Source organism: Anser anser (assembly GCF_964211835.1).
Source record: "Anser anser genome assembly, chromosome: Z".
Taxonomy (NCBI): Eukaryota; Metazoa; Chordata; class Aves; order Anseriformes; family Anatidae; genus Anser; species Anser anser.
In genome coordinates, this window is record NC_139723.1 from 11,174,467 (window position 1) to 11,197,625 (window position 23,159).

Consider the following 23,159-nt stretch of genomic DNA (forward strand, 5'->3'; position numbering starts at 1 on the left):
TACAGCATGCTGTGTGACTGCAGCACTCGCTAGCAGCCGTGCTTCTTCCCTCTCTGCTTCTCCTCCGTGCTCCCCTCTGCATCCAGCCCTGCTGGACAGCAGGGATGCTGCCTGCTCCCCTGCTGCAGTCACACAGGTTTGGATTACTGTGCACGCCGTGGATGTTGAGCTCCTGTCGTGACCCAGTGCTCCATAGGAGGAGCAAATGAGCTGAGACGTCAAGGCAAAAAATTATAGCCATGCGAGCCATCCCTGCGCTCAGCTGCTGGGAGAGTGCATACATGGCTTGTGTGACAGCAACAGCACACAGAAGCTGCAATGAAATGCAGTTAGCAATACAGCTGGGAGGCAGGCAGCAAGGCAGGCGCTGGTCCAGCGACTGAAATGATCCTGCCGTGAGCCAGCCTGCAGTGCCTCCAAAAGTGGCTGGCTACTACACGGGAGCTCAGCTTTCTTCGCAATTACTCCAGTTCCCCCGGGTGACTGCAGTGCACGCTCTGCTTTGGTTTTGGTTTTGTTTTTTTTTTTTTTTTGGTTTTGTTTTGTCAGTGTGGGTTTTTGTTTTTGGTTTTGGTTTTGTTTTTTTTTCCTCCTGCCTCCCCTCTCTCTCCTCCTGTGTCCTTTTCTCCAGGATGGCGGAAGCAGAGTTGCACAAGGAAAGGCTCCAAGCCATAGCAGTAAGTCAGCTTCGTTTTACTTGCTCTTTTGTCCGCGACTGGGGGAACGTTCCCGCAGTGTGGCTGGGGAGCCTTCAGGCGCCAAGTTGTGCGTGGAGCTCCCCTTTCGGGAGGCGAGTGGTTAAAGCCTGCTTTGCAGGATTTGGCTGGGGAAGGGGGCTCTGGTGAAGTGCGCAGAGCTGACACGTGCAGAAAGAGAAATGCGAATACACAGTGGCACACTTGTAAGATTGATGGTGGAGAAGAAAAGAGGGAATAAGTGGGGAGGAGGGGAGGTTGCGGGAGAAAATCAGTGCTCTGCCGAGAAGGATATTTTCACGCGGTGGGAGCGTTAGCTGAGCTGATTGAGAAGTTAAACAAAAAGGATCTGCAGCAGGGCGGCTTTTACTGCAGGCAGCGATGCTGATATTACTAGTTTTTAACACAATCGAATACAAACAGCACATTATCAGAATCATGTAATTAACTGATGCACTAGTTAAGCTGTCAGCTCAGCACAAGCTTCCAGGCAAATTCTCTGCCAACTTGCATCCTGCCGGGGGTGAGGTCTAGGCAGCATTTTGCCCCATTTTAATCAAAACTTTTATTTTCACATTTCATGCTGCAATTCCTAGAGAGGCACTGTCTCTGCCGCCGCAGACCGTGGGCAGGGATGCCCGGGTAGGGGTGGGGATCAGGCCCGGGTGTTGGTAAAACCACATCCCCCTTGGCACACAGAAACTGCCAGCTCATCTACCGGCGCGCCGCATGAGCAGCCCGGCGTGGCTCTGCCAGCCCCACGCGGCTGCCTTGACACCCCCCTGCCACAGCACCCGGTCCCCAGAGGGACCACAGGAGGTCCGCAGCTGAGAGCACAGCCCTGAGCCCCCCTCCAAATATCAACAGATGCTCTGAGCTGCTGCTGCAGCCCGTGGAGATCATGGGCGTCCTTTGTAGTTAGAGGCATGGCTGCTGCTGCTGCTGCCACTGGTGCTGCTCCACACCGTTTTCCTTATGTCCACTCTTCTGCCAGACGGCCCGTGGAGGTCTAGAATAACCAGATGTAAAACAAACTGTTGTGTTTTCTTTTTTTTTTTTCTCTCTGAAATATTTTCCCTGAAAAAACATCAGATGGTATCATGTGATATGGTGGTAGTTGGGAGGGGAGGGGGAATACTATAAGCATTTAATTGTCAAGAAGCAGAAAGTAGATGCATTTTTTAAGCTGTTTCAAAGTTTTATGTTGGTGTAGGCATTGCCAGGTCCCCAAGTAGAAACACTAGGGCTGTTCACCTGAAGCTAACCTTCACCACTGCCTCTGGTTTGGGACTCCTGCTGCAATAAATATGGGAGAACCATGCTGCAGAACTGCCTAAGATATTGGTGCTATGCATAGCTCTGGAAAACTTCTGTCAAATTAAAATAAAATAAATAAAATAAAATAAAATAAAATAAAATAAAATAAAATAAAATAAAATAAAATAAAATAAAATAAATAAAATATAAAATAAAATAAAGGCTTACATTACTGCTGCTTCTTCTGCCTGCTATGTAGCAGAAAGCCAAGCAACACCCATTTCTATTCCACAAGATGTCCTTCAGCCTTTCAGCAGAATAAGTCAGATGGTCTGCTTCCTGGTGCTTTGCATTTAGCACCAATGAGGCCATTATGAATATAAAATTATTATCTGGTGTATTGTAGCCTCCTAGAGTAGGCTTATGCTGCTGTGAAAGGAGGCCTTGAGAACCTGGATCTGCATTTTCTCTATATATTTCCTTTATGGTTTCTATGTCTGTATTGCCTGCTAGGCTAGCTACAAGTAAAACATGGTACAGTAATGTATGTGATGAATTAGACTGAAAGAATCCAACTTCAGCATCAAAAGTGTTCATCCTTGTTTTAATCTGAGTGTGGGTCAATGGTGTGGCTGTTTGGCTTGCACACTCTGCAGAGCAGCAGGTTGTCCATACAAGCTTCTGAGGTGACTTTTTCGCCTGTGCCTGGACAGTTGCAGATGTTTATCAGAGCACAAAGATGTTTATTTCTAATGTAAGCTTTGGTCCACCAGGATGTCACATGACACAATTTAGATATTTTTCTTCTGCCGTTAGTTGGCAAAAATAAGGTCAATCATCAAAAGCTGCACAGATTTTCTTTAGAAAAAGAGAAAGATGGCATTTCAGTTCAGATTGATGTTCCCTTTAAGGTTATCAATGGAAAAAATGTACTAAACAAGCTGCAGTATCTCACTCTGGTGGGCAAAATCTTATGAAAGTGCTCTGTGATGGCTGCTAGGCATACAGAAAGAAAACTCCCATCCCCGGTGGCTGGAACTTCTGTACATTGTTGTCTGTATGTTTGTGTTTGCTTTCATAATTACCATGGCAAATGAGTTTGTTGGGAGGAAAAGCAGGGTAAATTGTAAGTGCACACCACTGAATACTTAAGGAAAACAACATCCAAACATGAACACTTGCATCAGAAGGCTTTTTACAAGTTTGATTTCATTCTTCATTAATGATTCACACGGATCATGGTTTTAGTTGTACACCTGTCTGGTACGGAAACAAGTGTCATGGGAAGAGGAAAAAAGGGGTCTACCTGTCATTAATCTAAACCTTGGTGAACATGAGTCAGTCACCTGTTTTGCCAGCAGTGAGCACTTAACCTCTCTGTGGCATATTTTCCACCTGTAGACCGTGAATAATGGATTTTGCCCTTGCCTGGTGGGGATGCATGCAAGACTGTGGAGAACTTGGGTGCTATGGGTTATCAGGACAAGAAACTGCTAAACAAAAAGCAGAAAGTGTGGTTCTGTAAAAGAAAAAGCGAGGAAAAGAAGGAGGCTTTATATATGCATGTTGCTAATGACATTGCACGTGCGGGTGAAATTTGGGGTGAAAAAGGAAACATTTTTGTGGCTTTGAAAATATGCCTGCTGTAAGCTGCTCAGAAGTTTGGAATGCAACTGGTCCCCGAGGGAGCAGCTCAGTGGCCAGGGGACAGGTGAGCTGTGTGAATTTAACCACATTTCAGAGAAATAAACTGCATGGCTCAACAGTTTGTTAGGTGGCCCCATTCACTGTGACTGCAGATATCACCACCAGACAGTGATCTAAATATAGGCAGGCATTGACAAAATGTAAATGTCTTCCATAGCTTGGATAGCACTCGTAAAGCTGGCAAGTGAAGGCACTGAGTATGGATCAGTGCGTCTGAGGTACGAATGTACGTACGATGCAGGACGCCTCACCCTGTATCAGGTGAATTAAAGGAAATCACTGGAACACGGCACTAAGAAGAAAACTTCCGGCACAGCAACAACCAGCACAGGAACTGGAGGAGGTGTTCAGGCTAAGGATGTGCCCAGACTACAAACGCAAGGGGAAAACTACTGAAATGTATGGGTTTCTTAGCAATCAAAACCACCAGTAACGGTGCTCACCACTTACCAGTGAGAAACAGTGAAATATTAAAGAAAAGCGATCACTGACATTCAGGTAGCCATGTCAAAGACAAATCTTGTCAGAGAAGACCGTTCTTGCTTTCTCCATGCAATTGCATGTTTGTAAGATCCAGTTCTGAGCTGGATCTAGCATTACTTAAATGCCATCCGTACTGCAGTACTGTGTTGTTTAAAAATAGCACTCTCTGGGATCAGTGGGGCATACCTTAGATGGATTAAGGACTGGCTAACTGACAGGTCTCAAAAAGTTGTTGCTAATGAGGGTGACTGCTGATGAGGAGACCTGTACCTTGGGGGCAAAGGCAGGAGAGGGCTTTATAGGAACCCAGTTTTCACGGCCTGAAGGTGTTGTCTACCAGTGCTCTGATGTAAATGCAAAGTCAAAATTGGTTATGTGCTGATAATGCACAGAGTGGAAGAGGAGTAAATGATGAAGACACAGCAGTCCTGCAGAGTAAGTGGGATTATTTGGAAAATGGAGTCCTCCTTTCAATGAAGTCCTTCACACCTGCACGCAGCTGGTGTTCAGACAGGCCAATACAGGACTGTGCATCCCAGTGCAGGGAGCACGGGGCCAGCACTGTGGTGCTGCCTTCCCAGAGGGACTGGAAGTTTCTGTGAGAGACAATTCACCGGGAATGAGAAGGGGTCTTAGTTCTGCAGAGGAGATTGGCTTCACACCAATTAAACTAACACCGAGGGCACGTCCTTCCAAAATGGAGGCAGGTGTGTGTATGTTTACATATAAATCTGCACCACTTTTTCAACGGCTCTTTGGGAGTAGTAATGCCAATGATATTTTGGAAAGATAGTATCAGTATAGTTCTGGTATCACAATCACAGATAAATGAGGCATTCCACATTTCTGGGTTGCACACTTAGCAACTGCAGTGAGCATTATATGACATCAACAAATTTGAGCAAATTTTTTGGCAGAATAAAAAGTATCATTTTTTTCCCCACTCACATACTGTCGATTGACCCACAAAACTAAACCTCATGACTCGTAGATCTTGTACCTAACATCATTTCACTGCAACACTTCTCCAAAATTTTTATAAGTCACGCCAGAGACCATCATTCATGAAAATTACAATTCCTGGTGTTGGTGACTGAATGGAAAAACATGACAAAATCATTTAATCAGCAGTTTATTATTGCTAAGATCACTTAATAAGCTGCTTTCCTGCATCTCCATCTAGGAAGTGAAGTTTTTGGCCTTAAATTAGGCACACGATCAAGTCTGTTTGAATTCAGTTGTTTTCAGACCTGAAGTCTATAGAAAAACATATGAAAAAGTTAACTAGGTTAGGACTTGTCTGCTTGGAAAACACATGAGTGAGAAGGATATGCAGATGTCTATAAGATCATCAGTATTACAGAGGGAAAGGAAGAGAACACACTACTCACACTTTTTGGCACAAGAATTAGCTGGTGTCTAAGGAGAGTAGCAGTTGTGGAAAAACCAAACCCAGAGAGATCTTCTTCCCAAAAGGAGTTGTTAAGGTGTAGAGCCCCTCTCTCCGGGAGGTGGTGGATGCTCAGAGTGCACCAGGGCTTGATGAGAACCCAGGCATACTCATGAAATTGAAATCTGTGAAGAAATTAGATGGGAGTAATTTCTGATTCGCAAACTATTGGAGGTTGACAGACTAGTGGATTTGTTTTACACTGATTTGTCGTGGTCCTGAAGTTTTCTGTTTTAGGCACTGTCTGAGAGAATGGCCAGGTGACCTGACCCAGGGCAGCCATCCTATGTACCCACATCAACACATTCTTTTATGTGCTTTCCAGAGTGTTGGTGCTAAAGAAAGTCCTCTTAACAAAGTATAATGAATCTTATTTGAATATTGCTGCTATGAAGTTTAATCCATTTTTCCCCATTCTTATTAGTCCCTTGTTGTGCTGTTCACAATGGTATTTTCTGCACTGATTAATCATAACTGTTCCTCTGCCATCTTGTTCTTCAGCAGTCCAACATCTGAGTATCTGAAATAGAAAATGTTCCTTTATCTGTACTTGTTCTCCGTTGAGGAATACACATGAATTTTAAATTCTCAGCTGAAAAATCATGAGGACTGGAGAGACCTTGACAGATTCTTGAGTATAGAGAGGAAGACCTGGTGGTGTTAGGAAAATGTCTGGAAGCTGTATCCTGTTGCAAATATTTCCAGGAACTGGTATAGTAAGCATAAAGTAGATATTATCACAAACTTAATCTAAAGGAGATCTATGTTGTGAGCACAGTATGAACCTGTGATGTTCCTGCGAATCTCAGTGGAGTTCAGCTATGGGAGAGGAAGCGTTAAGTTTGCATTTGCTGTAAAGGTTGAAGCAAGGTTTCCCTGCACACAAACCTGCAGCCCTACCCTGGATTGCAGCAGCATCATGAGTCAGCTTCATGGGAGACCTTCCACAGAGAAACCCATGCAAGCACAGTTGCACCTTGTCTTGACTTCTGGAGCACACAAAACACTGGGAAATCACATACAGTATTGGAAATGCTATGGCCTTTGCCTATTCGAAGCCAAAAGCTGAAGTTTCTATGTCTGAAAAGTAAAAATATTGTCTCGGGTTTTATCTATATTGTTGCTTTAGGAATGTTTACATGACAGCAAGAGAAGAGGAAATAGGATGAAAAAAAAATGTTGCTGTCAAGGTATCAGTGAAAACTGGGAACAAACAGAAACCAGAAACCAGCTTGCTCTTGAGAAATTTCTAGACTGTCTCCAGACTCACCCAAACTCAACTGTTTAAATTTAGAATTGTTTCCACAGCACATTCCTAGCCCTTAACACATCACCAACATCTCTTGAGCACATACATGGAGCTGAGATGCTGGTTTTCATTTTGTGCCACTCAAACAATATTTTGCAGAAGAAATCAAAAACGTTTGAGAACTTTTCATGATTTTTCTTTTTTTCTTTTTTTTTTTTTTTTTTTTGGAGGGGGGAGTGTAAACTTGTTATAGTACAATAGCTGTGAAAGATTTACATTTTTGGAACTATTGAACAGTCCTATCCTGGAATACAGCTTTATGGAGAGATGCCGCACGCCATAGTGACAGTGGAGTAGATGCTTACAAATGAGACACTGTCATTTTCTTGCTGTTCTGAGGCGATGTGATGACAAAGGGATGTGTCTGTGATAGGGTGCACAGTGGTGCTCAGTTTCTCCTCAAGCACTCTTGCTCTTCCGGGATTCACCCCTTGTATCTAACTCCTTACCAGCTTCACAGAAGTCTGTTTTATTCATGTGCAGAATAAAATGTAATCTTATGTTGACTGAATCCTTGCAAAATCCAGGCAGATGCTGCTCTGCAGCATTTACTCAGGAAAGCACCAGCCCTAGCATGTTTAGTAACTTCTGAGCACTCACAGGAGTAACATGTAGCTTCTGAGCCTCTTTCTGAGCAGGTCCCAAGGAACTTCACAAAGACACCCATGCATTTGTTTACCACTGGGGAAAAGGAAACACGGGCAAAGGATTTTTTTGCCTGTTCCACCAGCAAAACCAACAGAGCCATGAATGCAAAGTACCTTTTACTTAGCCCTCTTCTTGTAGGGAGGCGCTTTTTGAAACATGACCACTCCTGGCTGCAAACCCACCTACTGTCCCAAATCTTCAGCTGATTGTTGTTTGTGGATCCTGACCACTGAAGATGGTGCTCTCCCGAGCCATGAATGCAATCTCATGCTTCCAAGGGTTAATATTACCCGACAAGTCCAGTGGCAGTGACATGGGTATGGACTTCTGGCAATGGCACACCAGACCCGTGCAGCTCTCGACACACAGATGCTTTTTGTTACTTAGCCGACTTGCTGCAAGGTTAGGCGCTGGAGGCGTATACAGCTTTGTTCCTCTTTGCCAGGAAAAACAAATGTTCTCTGTGAAAAAAGAAAAAGAAAAAAAAAATGAAAAAACAAAACGGCAATCAATCAATGTGGGTTAGGGATCTCTTTTTGGAAGGAGAGGGACCTGCTCTCATCTGTGGGCTGCTGCCCTTCCCAGACGGCACAAAGCTCTGGTTGCTGACACAGGCAGCACGCTGATGGTTCCAGTATGAGATGCTCGGGGGAGCACCATCTGCAGTGGTAAGGATCCACAAACAACAATCAGCTGAAGATTTGGGACAGTAAAGGTGGGTTTGCAGCCAGGAGTGCTCATGTTTGAAAAAGCGCCTCCCTACAAGAAGAGGGCTAACTAAAAGGTACTTTCCAGCCTCTTGGGGATGCCATTGTTGTTAGGGGCTGTGCTCAGTCATACTCTTCTCCCCCCACCCCCCCACACCCCCACACCCCCCCACCCCTCCCCACCCCCCCCACCCCTCCCCACCCACCCCCCCCGAGTTATAAGCAGCGCTGGGAGACCTGCTAAGAGGCTGCAAATTACACGTAGAAGTTAGCAGTAGAGCAGAGCTGGCCCAGGGCAGTGCCACACCCCACTTCCCAGCCAGACTGCAGCACAGGGGGGCGTTTGTCAGGCTGTCATGGTAGGGGGTCTGCACTGCACCGGGTGTCAGGTCCTGGGGAGAACTCCCGCTGGTATCCTTATATAGTCCCTACTCATCCAGTGGTTTCCTGGTTTGGAGGACAACACAAGCATTTGGCATCCAAGATGTCACTAAATTTGCAATAGCTGCAGCATAGCAGAGTTCAACCCTTTTCTACATTGAATTCCTACCTACATTGACATAAAAATTAAAGCTCGGGTGTTAATCATGTATTTGTTCTTAAGCATAAGCATATGTAAGGACTTGCTGCACTTAAGACAAATAGGCTCCAGCAGAAGGCTGATTCATTTTCTGGCATGTTAAGATGCCGTCTTTACAACTGCCCCTTGTGTTAGGGATAAATGTTGAATGAGGAATGTACATAAGCTCACCCCAGCATCCTGGAGAACTCAGCAAATTGTTTTGGTTAAGGAAGTAACTTCTAGCCAGCCAGGCCAAAAAAAAAAAAAAAAAAAAAAACACTCTAGTTTTTAAAAAATGAAATGAAAAACAGTCTGAACATCTAAGGATTGTGTTCTTCTATTAGTAAAACACTGAGAGATATCAGTTCCTTGTGTCAAATTCACACTTTATGTTGGTGAAGTTTCAAAAAGCAGAAAATTTAGACTGAAATGCATATAAGATGTCTGAAACTCATCTGTGAAACAGAGAACTATTCACAGTTTTCGTGCTTTTTCTTGTCAGTTTCCTATCTCCAGAACAAGAAAAATACTGAAATTTAAGAGTTTTGCAACTCTTTTCATTCTTATCATGTGTGACATTGCTTATGATGTTGGTTTGATGAGACTGATGCAACACTGAACAGTGCAGAGCTCCTCCTCTGTGAGATACTCGGCAATTCACAGGGCTGAATGTCCCACAGAGGAGATCCAGAATCAATAGTTTCCAATCTAGATAACTCTGACATTAATGATGATTTTTTTTCAGTCATTTAATAGAGTAAAAAAATATATAATAAAGGAGGCTAGGTTTCTTTTAAAGATTATTCCACTGCTGAGAAGGAGGGGATGGGCAGCGCTGCTGAACTGGGAGGGCTGGTAGGAGTTTCCTGCTAAAACTCTGCCAGAATTCTCAGGGCATTTGGATGAATTCCCCTCTGCATCTGGTGGCTTTCTCTAGGGAGAGTGCTGCACCATCCTTCCTTGCCTGAAGACACGCAGCCCTCGAAAGCAGTCCTGAAAAGCAAGTGTAAGCAAACAAGACTGGTATTTTGGTGGTCAGAGTACTGACAGCTCCAGTTTCTGCTTGGCGTTGGCCTGTGGTGTTGTGTGGCAAACTACAGCCTCTTAGAGACGTAAGAGAACAACAATAATCTCGTCTCTGTTCCTTTGAAAACACGTGCCCCTTGACCACTTGGTGAAATAATTTTGTTTGTGCTGATGTGGATAACACTGACCGTGCAACAGATGTGGCTGGCTGTAAGGCTGTAAGACCCAAAAGGATAGGTGGCTCTGCTTACTGATGCTATCTGCATGGATGGGAAAATGTTTTAACTCGGTGCCATCCGTGTGCTACAGGACAGAAGTGACATCAAGCTATTTGTGGCCCCGAGCTGCTGTGACACAGATGAAGTCGCCAAGCAAGAAGCTACACGAGCACAGCTTGTGCCCGTCCTGGCTGCAGGTGGCAGCCTGAGCTGGGCAGGTGTAAGCAGGAAAGTAGAAATGGCTTCTCAGCAGCTTTGTTGTGTCGGTCACATCTCTGTCTGGGTGAAACTAACAGGTGTGAATGTGGCTGGAAATGAAAGCAAGAAAATACATACTGGCAACTGGTTGTCGCAGTGGAAGCTTGTACAAAACAGTGCCCAGCCTTTAAAATAAATGAGGACTCTCAACAGCTGGTACTAACCAGTTGTTGAGTAGCAGTACTGGAGAAAGGATGAGAGGAGTATAGTGGATCATCTGGTGAACATTACTCAGCAGTCTCCACATCGTGGAAAAGGCAAACAGGCTGGTGGTCGGTATAAATAAGATCGCTGTCTGTTAGGCACATGGACCTGTGCTCTGGTCAGACCAGTTCTGGATGTTAGTCTTCAAGAAAGATATGTGCTGAATAAAAAAGAGTCCCAGAGTGCCAGGAATTATCAGAAGCCTAGGATAAGCCTGCCCATGGCATGGACTTGGAACCCAATGACCTTTAATGTCCCTTCCAAGCCAAGCCATTCTGTGATTCTGTGATTCTATGAAAAGAAGATTTGAGGAAAGACAGAAGTCAGAGCTGTCTGGCCTAGTGAAGAAAATACTCAGATTTAGCTGATACTGTTTAAGGGTAGAAGAAGCTCTCCATGTTCCTCCTAGGATGGATCACCAGTGTTTTTGCTTGCTCTCAGATGCTGTTCAGTCACCCGGTAATAAGTAGCTTACATATCAAGGGTTCTTCTGCAACCAGTCAGTTTGCTTGCGATGCCAAACACAATGCTTCCCTGAGACTTGGCAGCTGAGATATGCATGCCTGGAGACCCAGGAGAACAATTTAATCCAGCCACAGTGAAAGAAGTCTGAAGCTTGGGTGGTTTACTTTGTGTTTTTAGCAGCATAAAGTGCGTGGGTAGTCACTCACTGGAGTCCAAATATGTTGGGTAACATTATCATATCCATGTTCTTAGTATTACCTCCTCTGACTGATTTGAACCACCATTCCCTGCACTCCTCTCCTGCAGTAGGACCTTCTCCTGCTCCCTATCAGGTTAATAGGAATTTTTCTGCTGGTTTCAATGGTGAGCAGGAACTGAACCATATGATCCCCACAAGTATTTGTGCTTTTTCTGACTCCTGTGTAGTACTATCAGTATATAAAGCACCAGATATGAGCCAGATCACAGGTCTAGGTCAGATTTTCCCAGGTGACCAATTACAAGGTTCAGGATAAATAAAGAAAATTGATTTCAACATTACTCAAAACGTGAGAGTTGCACACTTAGCCACTTGTCATGTACTTTTATCAGCAGTACAGATGAATTGTATTTGCTAGAATAACCTTCCCATTCTTTTATATGCTCAGCAAGGGGAGTGGGGGAGGTAGGGATGGATGTATTTTCAGTTTCAGGGAAATCCTGTTTGTGGTTTCTCTGTTGATCCTGGGAGGTGTGAAACTGTGAAGGCTGAACAAGATGAAATTTCCCTAATGCTTTTGCTTAAAATCAAAGGGAGTAAGACCTGCCATCAACTAGCATAAAACAGTGATGGCAGAAATTTTACCTTTTTTCTCTTTGTCCAACCTAGCTTGTTGTTGAGTTGCCTTTACAGACAAGTGTGAAATTTTGTGCTGGAGCTTTGGAGTAGATCCTTTAGAAGTACTTGGGATCTGGAAGAGGAATTAGGCATAAAGAATTGTCAAAGGCCCTAGAAAACTCTGCTTCAGGAAGACTATTTCTATGTGGCTGAATGGTGACCTATATATGCAGGACACTTTTCAGCCTGCTTTGAGGTAGGGTAGCAGGTGCTCAGAATATAGCACAGCCTTACAGATTTATCTTTCTCTATTTCTGTGTTTTAAGGGAGTGAATACCATATTTAAGAAACTGGTCAGAGATATCTTTCACTCTTGACTTGGTATTATTAATATACTGCACTTCAAACAGTTTTTATTTTTAATAACAGTATTTTTTAACATAATAAACCCCTTAAGCCATGAGCAATAAATAATTGGTTTACTTGTGCAAAGGTTAAAGCATTACATGTTTTCATGTGCATGTGTGATCCAGAATTGCAGATATCAGGTACTTACTAAAATGCAAAGGTGGCAAAGCTAGTGACGACCTTTTATTGTGTTATGGGAGATGTTACCTCCTGAGATTTAAACTGTTGAAATCACTTTGGCCTGTGATTTCACAGCTGAACTCCTCTGTAGACTATTTTTGCTTTCTAAAAAACGATAATAATAATTTTTAAAAGAGACTACATTGGGGTTATATAATGTGAAATACATAGTTTTCTGAAAAATGACTGTGTAAATGACATTCAGAAATTCAGGCTCTATTGTCTTTCAAAGGTTACCATAAATGCATTCCATCTACAAAATATTGGAAATATTTTCCTTGGCTAAAAGGCATTGAAAGGATAACTAGGATCCTTTAGAGTATGTCTACATCATCTACTGAAGTATATACATCTGCACAGAGATGCACATCTGGCTTTTGGTTTGCAAGGTATCCAAAACAAGTCCTCATTACAGCTAATCAGGTGTTTATTGAGATGGATGTTCAACAGATATCAAAGGTAATAGAAGCAAGCTGGTAGCTTGCTCTGAGTTCAGCACGGAGCAGTTAAGATGAGCACAGCTGCCTCTGCGCAGTGCTGTGGTGTATGGCATCCATTAGCTCCCCATCTGACTCAGAAGTACATGCCAAAGAGCCTTGCTCAGTAAACTCAGCATGAAGCCTCAACTTCTGTTTCAGAAAGGGGCTTATGCGGTTGTTCATTATTTTTTCTTAGTGTCCCAGTTCAGACATTTTCTTCCAAATATACACCATCTGAAGCCCATGGTTTGCCTACAGAATTTTACATATTTCATGGGTTATATCCAACACTTTTTTTTTTTTAATGCCACAAACTTTAATTTTTTTATTTTTTTTTTTCAGTTTTTCTGATGAGGACTTGCTACCTCCCCATCTCTTTTTCCTGACACATAATGATTAAGACCAAAAATTATCAAAAGTATTCACTAAATCTGGATGCTCAGTATAAGACATTTTAAAATCCTGCATTTTTTTTTCAGAAAATACATTGATTTGTAATGCTTCACATAGCCAAAATACCTCTTCTATTGAAGTAAAAGAAATTGTGAAACTTCAGCGCATCTGGCTTTTGCATCTGTGAGACATCCAAAACAAGTCTACATTGTGGCAAATCAGGTTTTCATTGAAATGCATTAGCCTGAAGAGATCTACATCATCTTGTAGGGAGAAATCAAGCTTTTTCCTGAGCAGATAACCAGTTTCACAACTGGCAAATCAAAAAACAGCACCCACTTCATGACAGGGGAAAATCGCACCTACTTGCTCTTTTAAACGCTGATTGCATTATTAGTCTTTGTGTTTTTAAAATTCAATCTATCAGTATTTTATTTATTTTTGTCCCATGGAACATAGTTAAAAGGAAGAAGGACAGAAACCAAATCTGCTCAGTAGTTAGGAATCCAGGACATGACATTAGAGATCACAGCATTGGTGATGAAAAAATATGAATAAATAATTAAAAAAAAAAAAGTGTTTGTGTAGGGGGAGAACAAACCTATAGATTCAGCTCTGGTTTAGTCCCTAAATCATCCTGTAGAATTGCTAATCCCACTTAACTTGCATTCCCAGCCTTCCCTATAAAATGTGAATTGTGATAGTTACTGTTGCACAGCATTGATGTGGAAACCCTGTACCTCATGTCTGTGATGTTTTGAAAGTGGGAAATGAGATATAAGTGTTTCCCAGACCTTTATCACTCTGTCTCCAGCAGCCAATGAAACTTGATGCTCCAAGAGAGGCAAAGGAAGTGCCATTAAGCATGTTCTGAGTGGTTTCAGGGTGGTTTTCTTTCCATTTTGGCAGTGGAGAAGAAGAATCCCTATTGATCATTGCTGTCATTAGAGCAGTGCCAGCAGAAGCCTATGCCCCATTGTACTAACCCACCAGCAAATGCATGCACAACACCATCACCCAACAGAGCAGAGACCAGTGAGAGACTAGAAATGTGCAGAGAGGTGAAATCATTTTCCGATGGACATGCAGTGAGTAACGTCATTTGACTGTCACATTAGCAGGCTACACACCGAACCCCACAGTTCACGAGCACATTAGCTGGTCAAAGGCTCACACACTGAAATCCACAGACCACTGAACTGCTCCTGCTACAGGCACAGAGGGACTTCAAGAGATCTCTCAGGGGTCTTGCCTTGACTGCCTTCTTCCCTGCAGGATGCTCTGGTGGCTCAGAATCTCCACCACCTCCATACGCCTTGCCACCAAGACCTTCTGCAGAGCTTCTTCTGGGGAGTTTTCATGCATGTCGGTTAGCTGACATCAATGAAAATTACAGCCTTCTTGTTTCCACATGTGCTGCAATGCTGGCTCTCAGTGTGGCTGTGTATATTCTGTGGCTACAATGTCTGCAATCAATTAAGTCACTGGTTTCCTTTTGGATCCAGCCCTGATGACTGGAAGGGTCTCCTTTTTGCTCATATGACTCCCCTGTCACTGTTATGGATGTCCTGGCCTAATCTGCAGGGTAAAGGAGCAGGCTTTGTTAATATCTTTGCAGCAAGGGACAGAAAGAGTCTAGAAGACAGCAGGCAAACACACAGGATATGTATTGCAGCACTGCCCCTGTGAATAACTCACACTTCTTTATTTCTAGTCCTGGAAGCAAAAGAAGAATGTCCCTTCACTGTCTAGCATGCCCTAGGGAATAAAGAGGTTGTGCTTCCTTCTCTGCAGTAACTGTACCTATGCACTTGTCTTAGTATCTCTCTCCTTCTTTATGTCACAGGCTGATCCGAAAATACTGCCACTGGGCAGCTATTAGCCCTCAGAAAGAAATCATTTATGCTGTGAGTATAGAATGGCTTCAGGAAAGAGAAGCAGAGATGGAAATATTTTTAGCTGTACAGAGCTGTTCTGTCCAAGACATTACAAATCACATAGCTGTGGCATGTATTTTCAAAACCCTAGCAGTGGAATGGATCATTTTTGTCTCTGCCTTTCAAGCTGTGATCTTGGACAGGTGGTGGGAAATTCTGAGTTTCTTAGAGCCATTAAGATTCAGAGAGGAAAGCCAAAAAGGTGAAAGGGTTGGTGCCAGTTTCCTAGTATGCCTCTTAGAAGGAAGAGAGCCTTCTCCACTACTGCCAATTATCAGGACTCTCAGCCAGCTAGTTGCTCAACAAAGATGGATCCTCACAGCAAGCAATCTGAGGCACCATGGTAAAGGCATCTTTTTTTTTTTTTATTATGTGTCTCATATCTGAATCCCAATTTTTCAGCACAGCACTTCAGGAAAGATCTTTACAGAAGACTCTGTCTTGGCTAAAGCTATGTAAGATGTATCAGAAAAAAAGAGGATTTCTTTCCGTATCCCTTCCTGGTATAGAGGCTTCCTTGTAAATGGGAGATAGAACTATTACTGATGTTCTCACTGAATGGGACAAGACACGCTAGCCCATTAGCAATTTGTTTAGAAACGTGTTCTGAAACTTTTCAACAAGAAGATGTGGACTTAAATTTTCACTTCTACTTCGCCTATCAGCAAGAAGCGTCAGAAGTTAAACTATCTGTGTCCGTGACCAAACTCATCGTCACCTCCCTTGTGTTTTGTTTCGTTATCAAACTGACTTGGTCAAATTGTTTCAGTTTACTTCTTTGCTTCTGATGTTGGCATCTCTTTAAATTTCGTAATATAATAAGCCCAATCTGTGTTCCAGCACAGTGACTGACCATCCTGGGGACAAGAAAAGCCATCTCTTGCAAGTATTGCCTGATGGTTCAAATGTACCAGAGCTGCTGTACTTGGGTGGCAACCTGATGCAGTGTTGGAATCCCTTGAGTATCAACAAAAACTGGCCAAAAGTTACTTTACTATGGAAAAATCCATTGTTAGCACCATGCTGTCTCTCTCTTGAAATGTTTTCTCTGTGTCCGTGATAAGAACTGATGAGCTTGTCCAACTGCTGTCTCATCTTCAGCATGCTTGTACTTACACATTTTTACTATCACTCATTATTGCTTTTCACGTTTCTTTTCTTCTCCCACCACCAGCCTTCCTTGCAGTTTTTCTCTGGGAAGCAAACCCTTGGCCAGATTTGCAGGACTCAGCATGCAGCAAGGAAGGGTTTCAGTAAAAAATGCACCCCTGAAAATACAGTCTCTGTTGTGGTCCCCCTGTATCGTTCCTGTGTGCAGTGGGTTATATTTTCATAATATATCTCTAAATATAGTGAGTGTGTCTATGATAAACTACTCGTGGGTGGATCCCATCTGTTTGCCACTCTATAGGAAAGCATTTTAGAAACCTAGGGGAAAAGAAAGTCATAATTATACAAATCCTTACGTTCCACCCAGGCCTCTCTTTTCCTTGTCCAGTTTGATGTCTGCCCATGCAAAAGTCATGACTGAATTTCAGATGTTTTCCCAAATCATTTTTCAGACCGAACCGAACCTTCACATTTCTCATATCACCATTTGAAACTGACTCTGCCTTTCATTTTTCCTTTCAAAAAGGGTAGATAAGATATATTCTTCTTGTACTATGTGCTATTAAATTTCCTTTCCTGCAATCCAGTCTCTTTGGACCACTCTGGTTCTGAAGAAACAGCTACAAGATGCACTGTAGATGAGAACCATCCACTGTAATTACCAGCTAAATCTTTTTTTTTGCATCACACTTTACAGTAAATTATTCCAGAGGGAATTCTTGGCAAGCTCACTGTTAAAATCATAAATACTCCTTAAAGCAGATCCTGGCTATAGAAAGTGAGAAGGAAAGGGGGCCCATGCAGGAAGCACTATCTTTCTGACCTTTAGACAGTTAGCTGATTAAAGGATTTGTAGGAAGGCTATGTACATTTTAAAGCAAAAACCATATAGATCTGAGCAAGCGTTAAGCTTTAATTTGCATTTAGTCACTTCCTTGGCAGCTCTATTGCCTTAAACTTATCAGCCTTGTTTCCTGATGACAATGTGTTACTGACATCAGCTCAAGTTGGTGGCAAAGATATTACCAATTTAGAAAATAAGCTGTCATCCAATGGAAACGATCTGTCTTCGGCTGCTTGATGCACGCTGAGGTACCCAGCTGGAGCTGTGGATTCGTAGCATCGCAGCTACCTGGGGGAGCTGGCACCACAGTAAGGGGGATGCTCGTCCTCCAGGCTAATGAAGAAGAACATGATTTAATGTTGAGTCCATAATGAGGTGGAGATCTGGCTTGTAAAATACAGGTAATAAGGAAAACTATGACATTTTATGTACTATTTTTTTATTCCTTTTCAGCACTTGGATCATACCTCCACCTTTTCCTTGTATTCACAAGGACTCATAACTTTCTCTTTTATATGAAAACTGAGATTCCCAAGTAGTCACATAGTCTATAGCTGAGGTTTTAAGAAAAACAGGGGATGTTGTGAAACTCACTATAACATCACAAGAGCTGGCAAAACAGAGCTAGCTGTAATGCAGCTTGATAGTCCTCCTGTGTATAGCCCACAGTGACATTCAAGACTTTAACTAGCAAACCTGCAGAGGAGAAGGGGAGGTTACATACATGCAAACACTGCTGCATGTCTCCACATGGACATTTGGTGGATGATATAACAGAATCCTAAACTTTGACTCTTCTTCCAGGGCATCTTGGTATAACTGTAGTGCAAACAGCACCACGTAGTGTAGATATGCTTCATTATTGCCCCAGAATAATTCGGAAAGTTTCTTATACAACTCCTTTCTCTTTCCCATCAAGTAAGTTGTGACAAGAACTCTGTTTTGAAAATGAATAGTGCCCTGCAAGGCTAATACATCTGCACTCTGCTCCTTGCTCCAATCTATCATGTCGTAGCAGGTCGAATGCACAATTTCCTCTTGAAGTATTGATCTAGTGTAACGAAGTATGACCTTGCTTGCACTCTGGCTTGGAAAACAGCTGTTTTGTACCACATTGCAAACAGCACCCTTTGCGGGGCTCTGCAGGGATGCACCAGCAATACAGAAGAACTGTAAAAACAACAGTTTCCTACAACAAATAAGACAGCTTTGTGTATGCACAGAGCTAACCCAGAACAGCAAACACCACTCGCACCTGGTGCAGGGAGAATAATCCCTGTCCTGGGTAAGGGCAAGTGGTCCTTCCCCTTGAGACACCCCCAGCTCTGCTGTAATCAGTGCAGGTTTTGATGTAGGAAGGGTTCCTAACTTTGCAGCCGTGACAGCACCCTCTGACACCTGCACATCCAGGAGGGGAGATGAATAAAATGACCACGCACTTTCCTATGTCCCATGGAGGGGGTATCTCTCCTACATAAATACAGAATGAAAAAAAAAATGGTGTAAATTCTCTTCATGCTTTGCAAGGCCTGTTTCATCATGCAGTTTAATGGGGTTCTGGGAAAGTGCAGCATGCTTTCTCCAGGGAATTTTGGATAGCTGCACAGCTGCTGTTATCTGCAGTGTCCTGCATGTGGTAACCAGCATTTTTAAGGGTACTCTGGGCACTGCTGAAATACAGAGTGATGGAATGGAAAGATGGAGTCAACTTTCAACCACATAATGTTTCAAAGCAGTCCTGTCAATCACAGTGCTGTCACCTGCCTGTAAGATTAGCCAGGCACTGCAATCTGTGCTGCATTGGCAGAGCAGAGAGAGGCAGAAACTGTGGCATTTGGGTACACCCAAGACAAGCATAGGTAAGAAGATGAGCCAGAAGGGCTCAGATCTGAATTTTCCCATACCCATCAAAGGTCAAATAAGCTGAGACGTCTCTGTTTTGAACAAGAGAGGGAGGTGTTATCTGATACTTTAGTGTCAGATTAGTATTGCCATCCTCAGTGCTCTTCCCCACCAGTCAGGCGATGTTAGGCCTGTAGTATCAAGGTGGTGGGTGGATGGCATTGCAAGGTGAGCTTCACAGCATTTGGAGACCTTTGGGCACACCCTCTTGTGTAGGCATTTATTCCAGACCTACAAATGTCTTACGGCTTTCTCTACCTATTAAAAACAGTGGAACACCTGTCATTTAAATCTCCACCAGATTTAAATCTCCATAAGAACCTAGATAGTTTTTATGAGTTATCCATCAGCGGGGTGCAAGGTGACTGGCTGCTCACCTGCCTTGGCAGTACTCAAGGGATAGTCTAAAAAAGCCTTTAGCAACACCTCTATTCTGCAGGCTGACTAGCAGCACAGAGCCAGGGTGAGCAGTTATCCAAAATTCCCTGTAGGAATATATATATTCCCTGTAGAAAGCATGCAGCAGTTATCCAAAATTCCCTGTATATAACCCTCATCAGTAAAAGCCCTCACAGAGCCAATGTGAGAGCTTGACTAACTCAGACTGACTCTTGGCTGAGGACTCCTACCATCAGCAACCTTTTCCAGCCACCCATTCACAAATATTAGTATGTGCCGTCATTCCTCACATAGCATTTCTGCAGACATCAAAGGGTTTTGCCAAGTTAGAAGTGCTGGGCACAGAGGTGTCGCAGAGCTCTGGGGCTGTCACAATGGCATGTGGCAGTGACAAGCTGTCTCTGTGCACACGCTGGGACCTGGTGCCCAGGAGATATTTCGGCTGCACTTGCAGCTCTGGTCCATGCTGGAGACTGAGGCACTGTGGAGCAGGAGAGGATGCAACAAATAATGTGCAGTTGAGTGAATTTGACTGGTTGGTGTTGTTCCTTTTCGTGTTGTTCCTGTTAGGTCACTGCCATTCACAGCTGGGTGACCGGGCTTTAGAAGCCACCACAAGAAAATCTTTATTTGGCATTCTCAAATAGCCAAGTCATCTACCAGAAAGTGAAGAAGGAAGATTATTCTGTAGAGAATATACAGAAGACAAAGTTTTCTGCTCGGATGGGAAAAATGGCTGCTATTTGTCCTTTCTCAGAAGCTATATGGAAGTGAATGAATTATTCTTTGCAGCTCCTTTTATTATTCTGCACAGCTGTGGGAAAAGGCTGTACTATTTATTTGCACCCTTGGACTAAAATGTGTGGTCTGATGATTAGGTATGGTGAAAGAGTGGTAGCACTCCTCTCACTCTACAGGATTTCAAAGATTCTGAAACATCTTTTCAAAAATAAAAATAAAAGATGTTATCTGAAAAATAAAAGCCTTTTATTTGAATTAGACAAAATATTTTTTTAAACATTTCTTTAATTCTGATTGATATGTGACAATATCAATGTGAAGTGCAATGTGATGTGACAATGTGAAGTGCAAATACGGCTTGTGGAATAGCTTAAAACAGTTAATTTTTAATTCCTACCATGACCGCCACTTCCGTCATACTGTGTGATGACTAATTAATAGATCTTCATTGTCCATCCTTCTTATCAGATGGCCACAGAGACAATGTTCCCACAGTACAAGGACAAGGCAATGATGCACAGAACTGGGTTTCTGTATTGCATGCCACCCTCAAGCCTGTTTGTTTTACTCGTCTGCTTTAGCAAGTCTCCCCAGGAAGGACATTGAAAGTAAAACAGTCTGTAAAAGTAGCCTAATATCTGCTGAATTAAGTCCATGAGATCTGGTGAAGAGGTAGCCAGCCACAAATGGTTTTTCCATGTGGTATAGAAACACAGTATTTTCTGGTGTGTTGTATACTAGTGGCATTGCACATTTTAAACTGTCCCTTTCTAGTGCAGTTTTCCTGGTTAGACTGGGACTGAGTTATAGTAAATATCAATTGTTTTAAATCTGCAGTATTCATTAAAAATAGAAAATATACCATTTTATGGTGTGCATATGAATTAAATATGCAAACATACATCGATCTTAGCTTCACTTTGGCTAGCCAGAACCTGAGTGCCTGAAGCACCTCTGCCTCTAAGGCTGTGTTTTCTTAGGCAGATCATCTCAGCTTGTGGTCACTGGCTCCTCTCAGGAGGGCACTGGCTTCTGCAAGAAACAGGGACTAAGAACCTATCAGCTCACTTGTTATTCTGTCATCATCACATGGGTTACTTCAATATACTGCTCAAAGGTTTCAAAGGGATGATGAAGGGGGAGGAATGGCAAGACTATACAATATCTTTTTCATATACACCCTTGTGAAAGCCATGCCATGCACAGTAACATATATGTGTACCATACAAGAGACTACAATATTTCTTAAATATTGGTTACAGATCATATAGGACGTGCTCACACTGCACTTTAGAAAAGTTACTTAAAATAATAAAAATTAAAAAAAAATAATGCAGACTTTTAAGATACTTGTAACTGGAGCAAAAATGGATAAAATGCTTATACAAAGTTGGCGAGGCCAATGATATCCTTGGCTGAACACAAATAGATATCAGGATTGGATTAGGATCACCCTTTTCATTACCATCTTATGTATGAATCTTGCTATGCAAATGCCACTAAAGTGAGTAGTAGCAGAGGTTCTGGACCCAGCTGCAGCCCTCAGTAGGACACGATACCCAGCTGCTGGACCACGTAGAGGTCCCACAGCTGATGGAGCAGAAAGCCCATTTTTCTCCATTTATACCAATGTGGCTGATTGTGCACTGAAGCAGACACTTCAGAGCAGGAACATTACAGCAGAACATTGTAGCTGCTGGCAAAAAGGTGGTAACAAGCAGCTGGAGAGCCGTAATTTCCTGCAACAGTGAAGTCCTTTGGAAACAAATATGTGCTTGTGCCTTCATCTGCACTGAGGCAGAGGTTTTACCTGGCCATTGTTTTGGAAGGTGAGATTTGAGGTCCCCAAGCATCTAAATCCTGTGAAAGATGTGACATGTTCTTGAATGGATGTTTATTGATCATTTGAAAAGATCGTTTATTGAATGGAACTTTAGGATAAATTCTGACAATTTTTTCTTTGAAAAAATGAATTTTAATAGATAATGTTTGTTAATAGATAGTTATTAAAATAGGCAGAACAGATGTGAGATGTCTGTTCTTATTAAAGGAATTAAAATTATTTCATCGCTCTTGGGATGCTATCAGTATCTCTGTGTAGAATATGGAGATGAAATGATTGCTAGGAGATGTGTGCATCCACTGTCTCTTCTGATGAGCCCTTTAACCAACAAAAAGTTCAGACACCCCCAGGCAACAAAACTTAACAAGAGAAAAGGAGGTGGGTAGATTCAAGTGTTAGGTTGACTGTGAACATCTGGAAAACAGAAGAAAATGTTCCACAGACTTGTCTTTTGACTGATTGCTGGAAATTATTTGCAAAGCTAAACCAGTGGAGGAAGCTTGATACAGCTGATGAACAAAATACCCTTCCTTTGCAGTAGCTCCGTTGGTTTGTTTCTATTTTCGAGACCTGGGACATAGGGTCAGAAGCAAGACTTGGAAGTGTGATTGGTGCACTAGCAGATGCTAGACAGCTTCTTCACACAATACCTGTGCAAAAACTTTTCTTGATTTTGGCAACTTACATGATAAACTATTCTTAAATACAGCATAAACTATCTTAAAGCCCTTCTGCTTCCTCACACCTATCACTAACCCCACTATCTGTATTGTCAATACATCTCCCTCATGAAGAAGCCTCCAGCTATGTGTAAGTAAACTTCCTAAACACAGAAAAATTAAGAAAATCTCATTATATATTTTCATTTATGAAGCAACTGAAAATTAATGTTTTATGATTATTTTCTAATCAATAAAGTTGGTTTAAAATGTATGTTTTGGGGGGGGAAGTCTCAAAGTTGGTCTCTGGTAGAAATCACAGGGTCTATCTGCATAATTTTGCTATCACATGCAGCACATACAGCAGCAGCGGTGTGAAATGTACAGAGGAAAACCCCTGGAGTTCATCTTTTATGTATATAACTCACTGGTGAATGTGTAATATTTTCCTGCTGGAA

At 42.6% G+C, this 23,159-nt stretch overlaps 1 protein-coding gene across 9 annotated transcripts in view; it reads left to right on the top strand.

Annotated features, from left to right (window-relative positions):
* Nucleotides 1-228: 228 nt before the first annotated feature.
* PALM2AKAP2 (PALM2 and AKAP2 fusion) overlaps nt 229-23,159 on the top strand; it is a 258,689-nt gene continuing 235,758 nt past the window's right edge. For 3 of the 9 annotated variants that reach the window (XM_083818097.1, XM_083818100.1, XM_083818098.1), the window contains exon 1: nt 232-677. In XM_083818097.1, coding sequence (XP_083674223.1) covers nt 633-677 — 45 coding nt within the window. In that variant the 5' untranslated portion in view covers nt 232-632. Of the gene's footprint in view, nt 678-23,159 lie in introns of all 9 variants that reach the window. The other 6 variants (XM_083818094.1, XM_083818089.1, XM_083818099.1 and 3 more) reach the window with 4 other exon arrangements.